Source organism: Pimephales promelas, chromosome 6, assembly GCF_988280905.1.
Source record: "Pimephales promelas chromosome 6, fPimPro1.hap1.1, whole genome shotgun sequence".
Lineage (NCBI taxonomy): Eukaryota > Metazoa > Chordata > Actinopteri > Cypriniformes > Leuciscidae > Pimephales > Pimephales promelas.
This window is the reverse complement of record NC_142774.1, coordinates 29,316,251-29,328,574: the sequence shown is the minus strand read 5'-3', so window position 1 is coordinate 29,328,574 and position 12,324 is coordinate 29,316,251. Positions and strand designations below refer to the sequence as shown.

Here is a 12,324-nt window from a genome sequence, read left to right as displayed (position 1 = left end):
CGAATGTGTTGGGTGTGGCCCAGCTCAGCAGATGTCTGTTAGCGAGGCGCCATGCGCTAGAGCCCAAGAGGATGCCACACTCCAGGTGGAGTAGGCAGTCACACCAAGGGGATGCAGTCGACCTTGCTGCTGGTATGCTAAAAAAATGGCGTCCACTATCCAGTGTTGCCATGCCCACCTTGGGACTCGGTCACGAAGCCAAAGCTGAAAAGGTCTTATATGAAGCAATCCGAGTGGTGTTGCCACAGCTGCAGATGCCAAATGCCCCAGGAGCCTCTGAAAACGATTCAGTGGAACCGCACTCTTGCCTTCGAACAGTCACAGGCAAGTCAGAAGTCACTGCGCATGCTCGCTTGTAAGCTGTGCAGACATGGCGACCGAGTTGATATCCATACCGAGAGAAGAGAAAAGTTTGCTCTTTTCTCAGTTGACCCGAAGGCTCAGATGTGCTAGGTGCCAGAGCACTAGGTCCAGGAGGTGCCTTCGGCAGTGGGCAGACTGTGGGATCTGAGCAGACAGCGGGGCCGTGGGGCAGAATAAGCCTCAGTCTGCTCGTGGCCGAATGAGAACTGTTGGGCAAAGCACTCAACCGCACCGCCGAAGATGCCGACCTGGGATATGGGGGTGTCAAGCAGAAGGATCCGCCCGACATCCTGCACGTCGGACAGGTTCAGCCACAGAATGGTGGCCATCACCTCATCCAGGTGAATGACCATGGCATGCAGAGAGGCGGCTGCCTGTCCTGTAGTGCTATAGAATTTCGCCACAAGTGTAGATGAAAAGCTACAGGCGCCGGACGGGTGCTTAGGATCGCGCCGATAAGAAGTACTCTGAGAACACAGTAGCATTGCAACAGAGCGTTTAACCCGGAGGGATCCCAGTGTACCCATGGGCAGCGGTACTGTCGAGGGAAGGAAAGGCGGAGGAGATCAACAAGGGATCGCTGGAAGACATGAGGGTCTTTGAAGATATTGAGATCTCCTGATGCACATCCGAGAAAAAAGGTATTGGAGTGGACACGGACAGGTGTCAGCGGCCACACCCCAAAACCAATCGTCCTGGGAAACCATGGCCGTCATCTCAGGATCTGACTCGACAAATGCGATATGCACACACGAAAGTGGCAGCACTGTCTTATCTTCACTTCCTGAAGATATTAGCCCGCCCTGTGATGGACAACAGATTCGATTCTGGAGCGTCAAGGGAAACCTGTGGCACATCTGAAAATAGACCCGGGGAATCCCCTGAACACTTGTGGGTTGCATCACTAAAGAGTGGTCTACGGACAAACAGTCAGTGGTTTGTTCCACACTCACACCCTCAGGTCACCCTGGCCACCAGCCCAAGTAGCACCTCACGTGGAGAGTGTTAGATCTCTCTCATGAGATCATTGAGTCTCGATCGTAATGATGCGATTGTCACGTTCCCGTTGGGAGAACGTGAGTCATCCACAAATGCTGCTCTAACATGATCAAGCCCAAGCACGCAGAGTGGCAATGTGAACTCACTGCAGGTCGCCATCACACCAACACCGGAGAGAGTGGTCAGAAATGGCTGTGGAGTGAAAAAAATACTCTTTGCTCCGAAATGAATAAATATCAGCATGTTGCCGGCGTCTTCCATTATACCCATGAGGTAAGGATTAGATGCAATATGCAAATTCCGCAGACCCATGGCATTTCTTTGCCATTGGCTCATTTCATATTGATCGAAGCTGATAGGCCTTCTAAAGCCCCTTTCTCACAGAGCGTTGATCCCAGGAAATTGCCGGGAAATTGCCAGAACGCCTTCTGTGTGAACGCAAACACGACCCGGGATCGATACCAGGACTGATCCCGGGTTGGGGATCTAGTAGCATTGCCGAAATCAGTCCCGGAACGAGCGCTGTGTGAACAAAAGCCAGGACCAATGCCGTAAAGGGTGCGTCATAGTGATGACGCTCGTGCCATCGCGCAACTCTGTTGCTCTTAGAAGAAAGTTTGTGTTCGACATCAACAAAGAAAGGACGAACAAATACCTGCAAACTGGAGCGAAGCAGAGACCAGGAGCTCCTCACTATCCGTTGAAGCTGAGATCATTCACCAGCTTTGTGGAATGGTATGCGCGTATATTTGGTATATGGTATATTTTGGTATATTATATGGTATATAATGGTATATTTTTTACGGGTTTTGTGTGAATGCACTCACAGTTCCCAGCAAATCACTGGCAGTGTGAATGAACCGAAATCAAACAATCCCAGGACAAATGCTGGGTCACATTATCCGTGTATTTTCGGGAATCTCTGTGTGAAAGGGGCTTAAGTGAAAACCCATTCGTCGTCATCAGATGACAACGAAAGGGAACAAATAATTACATAAATAATGATAGGCCTACATGTTAAAAAGGCTTTGTGTTTAATTTATTAGGCTAGCCTACTGTCAATAATAGAAAAAAAATTCACAAATGAATTAAAATAAATGAATAAATAACTAATATTGACGCACATACTTTTCTGTCTTAGTTATTAATGCAATCTATCGATCAAAATATATATTAAAAAAGGTAATATTGTGAAATAATACTTTTTTAAAAAAAAAAAACGTACTGTATTCCTTTGATGGCAAAGCTGGATTTTCAGTGCCACATGATTCTTCAGAAATCATTCTAATATTATGATTTGCTGCTCATGAAAGATTTCTTATTATTATCAATGTTGAAAACCGTTATACCTTTTTTCTTCAGGATTCTTTGAATAAAAGAAAAGTCAGCATTTAAGAACAGCATTTATTTGAAAAAGAAATCTTTTATAACATTATAAATATCTCGGTCACTTTTGATCAATTAAATGCATCCTTACTGAATAAAATAATTGTTTTATTTCAAAAACAGCAATGAACTGTGTTCATTGTAAGAGCTATAAAGTTCTAAGAAATCAAAAGATCTACTGTTTTTTTTTTGTTTTTGTTTTGTTTATTCAGCCGGGGAGTCTTCCGGAGATTTTGGCAGTGGCGACGCACTGCTCTCAGATGATGAGGATGGAGATGTTGTAAATGATGAAGAGGAGATGGGAGATGATGATGATGAATATGAACAAGTTGATGATGAGTATGGGTACCTGTCATAATCATTTTTTTTTTGTTTTGTTTTTTGTTTTTTTATTATATAAAACATAATATAAAAAAAGGAGCCAAATAAAAAAAAACTAATTTTCATTTGGTCTTAAAGCACGTTTCTAGGTGACCTTGGCAGAGTGCAGTACTAACATTACTAAAGGGTCCATCTACCCCTTGTGCTGTATAACATTTGTACAAAAAATAATAATAATACTCAATAACCACGTTTCATTTTTGATATATTTGTTATATTCATCCAAAGCGAATAAGTGTATTGACAGACCTAGAAGTTCAGGAATTCATAAGCGGGTTTGATGAGAAATTAATGAGGGTTAATTTAAGAAATTAATGAGGTTGTAATGAGATATTAATGAGCGTTAAATGTTTGCACTTATAAACATGCACACAAATACACATACAAAATACATGCATACACACACCTGAAGGCATGATCCATGAGCAACTTGCTCCGTAACTCTTTACACCTGCTGTGATTTTAGTCATGCCATGAGGTCTTAATGTTGATTAACACATTTTGTCTCATAACGGTTCGCCACAATCACATGCCTACTCTTATTTATCATAATTTTTTTTCATTAGAAGAATGAATATTTAAAACTACTGATGAATTATCAATATGTATTAACAGTTGACATTTAAAGGTCAACATTCTAGAGCAAATTGTTTGATGTGGCCTGGATTGACCACACTTCAGACACACAATAAAATAGATGTGACTGCAGTTGATGTTACGAGAGGACAGTCATGCTATTTACAGAGGCTTATACACACACACACACACACACACACACACACACTTATCTTGTGAATAGTTTGGCAGTCCTTGGGCATGAGGTGCCTTTGACGCAACACAGAGGAACGGGTGGAAAAGAGGTCTGGGGAAAAGAGAGAAGGAGATATTTAGAGTTAGAATGTAGAACTTGACTGCCATATGAATAAAAAAATGAGAGGTTTTTACGTCACGTTCTGTTGTTTTTGTCTATAGGAGAAAGTGAACATGATTAGTTAGTTTGCATATGTTACTGTAGACAACAAATCATATGATAGATGCTGCTGTCACTAATTCTCCTCGTCCCTCTCAGTGCTTTTGCATTTTCTGTCAGATTTGTTTTCATAATGTGCATATGAAAATATTAATTTCCTTCTATGGACATTGTGGTGTTTCCTGGAAAAAAAAAAAAAAACATATTTGGTTCAATGAGTTTATGATAATCATTTACAGGTAAAAGGAACTACTGTACCTTTATCAGTATTGTCCAGCTGTTGTCATAGAGATAACACTTTTTGGTTTGTTTGTTTGTTTTTTACAGTATACATATAATTTGCTCAAATAAAGTTACACAGACCAAAACAGTTTTTCGTACAGTAATTGTGTGTGTGTGTGTGTGTGTGAGTGAGAGAGAGAGAATTCTGGTGTGCCTGGTCTGGTTAGTGCTGCATTATGTATACATGCAATTTTAATATTTTATATGCCACAATTTCTCATCTATACACACACAGCCTCAAACACTCACCACACTTAAACTGGGGCATCTGTGGGGTTGAACACTTGTTAAATCATTTAAACACAATCATGTGCCTGTCAACGTGTGTATGTGTGTGGATCAAATTTACATTAGTTCTTTTGGATCATTTCTCACTGAATTAAAATAATACACATCTAAAATATGATGCAAAAACAAAACAGTTGCAGCTCTTACTACTGTAGAACACTACTAGATATGTTTGTGTATATAATGTAATAATAATAATATGTGTGTAATGTAAGAATGTGTGAGAGTGCTTTTGTTTTAAAATGTGTGTATTAGTGTGTGTCTGTTAACAGTGCTGTACTAGGAACCAACTGGATAAACAGAAAGTGTTTTTATTCACCTTTCCCCTTCCTGTCATAGAAAACCACACTACTGCTGGCTTTGGACTGAAGTCACACACATTCTCTTACAAATCAGCCAAATGAGGACCATTTCAATGCAAAACAACATCCCAATGCACTTAAACACATACAGGAATGACCCTTAGCCTCTTTAAAAAATAATAGAAAAGTTTTTAAGCTTCAGGTGAATGAACACATACAGTATTTAATTTCCCTGGAAACACACAAGGCAGTAATCTAAATTAATATTTCATTGCAGTTCAGACTGATCAGTTAGATGAGGAGCAACCTAAATTCAGACAACAATAATTCCCAAATATGCTGTATCAAGCTATTGCAGAACAAATTGAAGACATTTGGATTGCATATCATGTAGTTTTAGGAAGTTAACCTAAAAATGACATATCTGTCTGTATACTCACCCACCCCATGCCGTTTCAAACCTGCATGCTATTATATACAGTATACATATATAAACATAACAACTTTTTTATGCGTAACATACTCTTTCTCACCTGGTCTGGGCTTGCTTGTTCGTTTTTTAATAATAAAAAAATTCTATTTTTGTCAAAAGTAAAGTTCCTTTCACACCAAAAGTGGAAATTGCAAATGGAAATCACTCCTGTACAGTAGAGGACACTAAACATTTCAGCTGTGCTGCCATTTAAGAAGAGGATAAAGAAGAAAGTTCAAAACTCTTACTTCAGCAATAATAAAATAAAACAAAAATATTAAACACAAATGTGCTGTTTATCTAAATTAATTTTTGCATTAGATAAACCAACTTTTGCTTTGGTTGAATTGGATCATCAAAGGTCAGCAGCAAAGACATTGGTTAATAAAGTGATATTAAATACATAAAGTGTATTTCTATTATTGAGCATATTTTTATTCATTTTGAGGAATCTGTTTTTGTGCAAGTGAGATGGGTACATTTAGAACATCAATAACTGTCATATTTACACAGCACACAACACCTCTTATCTGCACCTCACTCATGTCTGATGTCACACAACAATGACATGGTACTGTATTTCATAGTTTTTACTTGTTTCTACTTCCACAAATTGGACAGTAAAATTAAAGTAAAATTAGTAAAAAAAAAAAAAAATGAAATACATAAAGCCACATTAGACCTTAAATCATTTTTCTCTGAAGAAATTTAACAGTTAACCTATTAACAGCTTTTTACTGTAACATTATTAGCCATTTTCAGTAAAAAAAAAAAAAGGCAATTTGTACTCATTTGTGTCCATAGTTCAAAAAGGAAATGTGTTCAGTTACTTCAGTTACACACCCAGTGCAATGTGCCATTTTTGAATATGGACAAGGATAGAAATGAGCTTTGTATATTCTTTTTAAGACTGTTTTTTTTTTTCTTTTCAAATTTGTCATTAAACTATCAAGTCATTTTCATGACAGGTTGAAAAAGCTTATTATGCTAACAACGGCACATTCACACTTTTTACTGTACATTCACATCAACACCAAAGTAAATTTGGTTTTACAAGGCCTGCGCTGTTAGCTAACACACTGCTGCTGGTTTTATCTTCCCAAATCATTTCCCTGCAGGATTCGAAGAAGAAGAAACATTTCCCCCATCCTCGCTGTCTTTGACTCTTTGTCTCTGTCCTTTCCTCCAGTTTAATGTGAAAATCATTAGCTTCGATCAATGACTGTTCCACCTCCCTTCTCTTGTGTGGAGCAAGCTAGCGGATTCTTTCTGCTCATATCAGCGTTTAAGAAGCCCATTAAAAATGAAGAAGTCACATGGCAAACACAACTCTTCGCCGCTGCTCATCGATTCATAGTTTCTTTTATTAGTGCCCTGTGCACTTTTTTTTATCAGAATGGTTTTTAAATGGGTTCAAAAGATTTGACTGTAACTGCAAAATTCTATCTCGAACCTCCCCTGGGAGTCATATTGATCTATTTGTGTGTATCTGTGTCTACAGTTCCCAGTAGAAAACTGATGGAAGTGAAATTGCATTGTGTGATAAACTATTTCCAGCATCGCGTAGCAACCAGAGCAAACTAAAGTCCGGGGAGAAATATAGTTTGTAACTATACTTGACGGCACACTTCAAGCAGTCCTTAAAGAGACAGACACACACCTCACTGATCCTTCTTGAATTTCAAAAATTAAATAAACAATAACCTTTTTTTTAATTTTTCCTTTTTTTTTTTTTTTTTTTTTTTTACAAAATCTTATCGGAAAACGCACCATGTGAGTCACTGTATGAAATGAACAAGGAACGTGCACAGGAGGGTTGCTTAGGTTGCCCGGGCAACTGCACATATGCAGAATTTTGCGTAGGCAGGGTTCCCCAAACTCGGTCCTGGAGGGCCTCTGTCCCTGCAGAGTTTAGCTCCAAAGCTGATCAAACACACCTGAGCAAGCTAATCAAGGTCTTCAGGATCAGTAAAAACTCACAGGTAGGTGTGTTTGATGAGGGTTGGAGCTAAACTCTGCAGGGACAGTGGCCCTCCAGGACCGAGTTTGGGGAACCATGGCCTAGATGCTAGCTTCTCTGTCCAGAGCAGTGGAAGCATGAGTGGAAGGATATTGGCCACGGTGTTGATACAGCACATTCATTATGTACGTTTTATGGACTTCAGGGGGAGACCAACCTTCAAACAGAGCTGAGAGTCTTCCATACGTCTTACAAGTGTCCCAAGAGGACAGTAGGCTAACATCATATAATTCCCCACACTATTCAAACTAATCAAAATATATGCGGCTATCCATTGACACGGTAATGTTCCTTTTCAAAGCTGAAGCTGGTCAAATCAAGGTTCAGAAATCAGCGTGGTTAAGAGCGACTGCCTGACCTCCTCCTGCTGGCCATATAGGAATCGACAAGAAAGAAGATCGGAAGACCCTAATAGGCACCTTCTCCTTTGAGGCTTTGCATGTTGTTTAGTAAATTTGGAGAAAGGTTGTGATTGAGTGCTGTATTTCAGTTTTTTACTTCTTTGTGTGTATATATTTTAATAAATACCCATACTGTAAAAAAATATATATATATTGTTGGTTTAACTTAAAAAAGTAAGTAACCTGGTTGCCTTAAAATGTTAAGTTCATTGAAATTGAAAAAGTGAGTTAATTCAATGAAGAAGAATGATTTAATCATCAGAAACTCAAAATTGTATGTTATCTGAACTAAATAAATTATTTAAATTGATTTGATAAAAGAAAAAATGTTGGGATTACTAATCCTGAAATTCTCAGTCCTTCATATCAGTGACGAGTTAGTCTTTTTTTTCAGGTCAGAGCAACTGCCCCTCAAAATTCCTGTGCACATCCCTGAAAGAAACTAATAACTGGTTTATGTTCATTAGGATTCATTACACACATTTGCCAGTCCATCACAGCTGTGCCCCATTCATAATTGAATTGAGAATGTCCTTAAAATTCCATTTAAATTGAATTTATAAGATATAAATCAAATTCAAGGATAAGTGGTAGTTTATAGGCATGCATTTAATTTTACAGAATGAATTACCCATAAACATTTTAAACACAACATGAGGTATCTCTAGAAACTAGAATATATTAAAACTATGTATGAACACATAATTTTCAAAACATTCTTTGGTTCATGATATTATTGTGTATTATTATAAACGCGTCTGTTTATTAAAAAAGTATTCCATATTTGGCCTTAATTAATTATAATTACTTTTACAATGTTATAAATGTCCACATTTAAAAATTGTATATATTCCATGATATTTAATATTAACTTCTTATTGTCAATAATGTAAGAACGCACCTAATTTCAAACATAAATGTTTTACACCAAATTTTGATATTATACTGTATGTCAATATTCTTTTCCTGTCATGTTGATTCAAATTCCAATCCAACATCCTGTGTTGTAGTATATTCAATTAAAATTCAAAGACATGCAATGAAAGTTAATTGTTAAATTTAAAATTGTGCCCACCAAAAGTGCAGCCACAATCATTATCTGTAATCATCTGAAATATCACTTTTGACAAAAGGCATCTAATTTGTTTAACCTCTGAAATAAAATGACTGGTGGTTTCCAAAGTTTTTTTAGGGCCAGATAGGTTTATCCATTAATTGAGAGTGTAAAAAAGAAATAGGTATTTTTTGATTTTGCTAAGCAAAAGAAGAACTAAACCTATGACAGGTAAGTGCAGAGAATCAGTGTGTTTCCTGGAATTACTGCATTTGTAATTGTGTGGGAATAATGGGACTTTCCAGTTATCTGAGAGGTGGGTGATAAAAGGCTTTTACTGGCAGACAAAAAGAGTGTAATCATCATCATGATTAAAAGAGGAAAGTGTTCAGAAAGGGATGGGAGGGGGAGGAGAAGAGAGGAGAGATGGGAGAGCAGAGAGCGAGGTTGTTTTCCTCTGAAACTGTTGTTTATGGAGGGCGTGTGTGTGTGTGTGTTGCACAGATCAATGCAACTCATCCACTTAAATCTCCTGATCCATTCATCAATACAAACTAATGAAACAACCAGACACAGACAGACACAAATAGAGAGATGGGGAGAAAAGCAAAGCAAGAAAGACAGAATTAAAAAAGGACCTATAGTTACAATTATACATACAATAAGCATTAGAACATTTATCAATACAAATATCATGCCGCTGCATTGAAGGTTATAAAGATGAATGTAATTATTATAAAGCAATATCACAAGTGTTGTTGGAATTGAGGTGTATACAGTCCATATGATATTCGGTTGTAAGTGTGATTTTTATATAACTCTTCAAAAAAACAAAGTCAATATTGAGTTACTTACATTTTAAGCCAGTTACTTTGTCTATTTCTACTCCCACAACAAAAATAGTTCCAAACAAACCCAAAGCATATTCAACTGCTACGTCTCCAGCAATACACAGCAGTGGTGATTCGTTCATGAATGACTCAGTGTTATTAAACAAATGGTTGAGTCAATGATTCAAATGGTACTCAACACCCTAGGCCTACTCCTGCAATGAGATAACCTGTACAAAGAAAGAATCACTGGAAAATCCCCACCATTCACAGTCTGTCTAGAATTCACACACACACACACACACACACACACACACACACACACACACACACACACACACACACACACTGGCAGCGCCTGCTGGCCAAAATGGTGTAAATGCAACACAAAAAACAACTATGTACAAAACACACCTTTTACACAACAATTTCGAATGTTTAGTGCTTCAAAACATAAATGGCCATTCACTGCCATTATAAACCTTGGGAGAGTCAGGACATTTTTTTATATATAACTCCGATTATATTCGTCTGAAACAAGAATGCCATATATAGGCCTACACCTAGGATGGATTGAGGATGAGTACATCATGGGGTAATTTTCATTTTTGGGTGAACAATCCCTTTAATGAGTTAGACATTAACAATCCCTTTAATGAGTTAGACATTAAGTTCCTGTTGGTATCAATATTTTTTTGACAATTTCTTGTAAAAGTAAGTAATGGAATAATGTAGACCTGAAGTTTAAGGAACTGGTCTTTGAAAAACTTTATTCTGAATATTATGTTATTATTGTAATCAGGGGATGCTAAAAATGAAGGAATTTGACTCTTTTCAAAAATGGTCTGTTGGCTCATTTCTGTCAAAGAGACCTAACCTTAGGCCTATTAGGCTAGAGGGAAAATCCAATTAAAATCACAACGTTATCTCTTAGTAAATACCTAGAAAGAATGAGGGAGAGAAAGAAAGGAATAATCCTCAAACCTAGGACAACAGTACAAACACAATCCAATCAATGCAGCTGAAAAAAATTAACAGCTATAAAAAGACACACAGAGAAAGCTTGATGAATTTCCTCTTGATGATTTACATAGCCTGAGGTACATTGTGTGATGCTTAAAATTAAAATTCAAACCCAGATTTCACTCACCTGATTCGCACGAATACACAATAAAACAACGATTTAACTCCATCCATCTCAGCGTCCATTTTTGCCACGTGTTAATGGTAAAGAGCGTGCTCCCATCTAGTGGTAGTTTGATGATATTACTTCCAGAAGACATTTATTTGACTGAATGCAGGCTTTGTCGATTGTTATAATTTGCAAGGCAATACTGTCAAAGATAAAGCATTTAATACAATAAAATTATATATATAAAAACATTTTATTTAAAAAATTCTAAAATAAAATGACAATTTTTTAACAATGATTTATCAAGCCTATTACTAATTGTTTACCATTGGATTTTTGTCATTCTTATGTAGCCTACATCAGTGCTTGTACTGTATGTGTGTGTGTGTGTGTTACAGGCTGTTTGAAGCAGAAGGAAAGGTGTTTGTTTGTCCACATGACACTACTCTCACCATATGGTTCATGTGAGGCTCTACAGAGTAATCCACTTTAGCTCCTCGAAATACGCACTTGTTCTTTCATGGTGGGAACTTTCCTATGGAGGACCAAACCTATAAAAATTAAAAACGAATAAATAAATGACTATCAATACTTTTATTTCCCTATTTATGTATAATTATATGTTTTCACACATTTATTTATGCATTTATTTTTTGTATATGCATTTACGTCAACATTTTTTTTATTATAAACGTATTTATTTATTCATTTATATATTTATACATTTATTTCTCTGTATGCTAATTGGGGGGAGGGGGGGGGGCATGACTTTACAGGTGTCATATGAAATTTAAAAAACTTAAATAGTAGGCTATTTGTGTCATAATATAGCCTATAATGTAGTTTCAACAAAATCCATCTTAGCACTGCAGATGTGGGACGTGCAGATGCTGACTGTGAATCACATTAGATATTATTTAAAAAGACTGTTAATGCAGAGGAGCCATGGGTGCATTTACACCGCAATTACAATAGCCTAAATAATGTTAAAAGATTTTTATATATATATATATATTGTCAACTTCCTAAAAAAATTCCCTAAATTATCTTTGACAAAAATGATTTTTTTATGTCATCTCCTCATGATGCTGGCCACTTTTGGTAAAATCGCCCACATCCTCAATTAAACAAATCATGCAATTCTACCCCATAGTATAATGGCCTATGTCAAGTGTGTGCGCCGCTGTCTGAGGAAGCGAAAAGCAAGCCTAGGACAGCGACTCGACAGCTGCTTTCTTCAGAGTCGCCGCAGTCAAGTGCCCACCTCCAGGTCCGTGCCCTTTCTTGCTAGAGCTCACTAAATCGTGGAACGCACCATTCTCTGCGAGGCTCCACTCTCAAGTCTCCGTCTCGCTCTCCCAAGTGGACAGCGCTGCCGAGAAGGGATATTCTTCTGCTCGGCCTGTAGAGGAAGCAGTTGCAGCGCACCTTTGTCCGCCCTCCG

General features: G+C 37.6%; 1 protein-coding gene across 2 annotated transcripts in view; it reads left to right on the top strand.

Moving 5' to 3' along the window:
• Positions 1-3,201, top strand: part of spock3 (SPARC (osteonectin), cwcv and kazal like domains proteoglycan 3) — a 47,399-nt gene extending 44,198 nt beyond the window's left edge. For both annotated transcript variants that reach the window (XM_039692622.2, XM_039692613.2), the window contains one exon: positions 2,961-3,201. In XM_039692622.2, the coding sequence (XP_039548556.2) occupies positions 2,961-3,106 (146 nt within the window). In that variant the 3' untranslated portion in view covers positions 3,107-3,201. The remainder of the gene's footprint in view (positions 1-2,960) is intronic.
• The last annotated feature ends 9,123 nt before the right edge of the window (positions 3,202-12,324 follow it).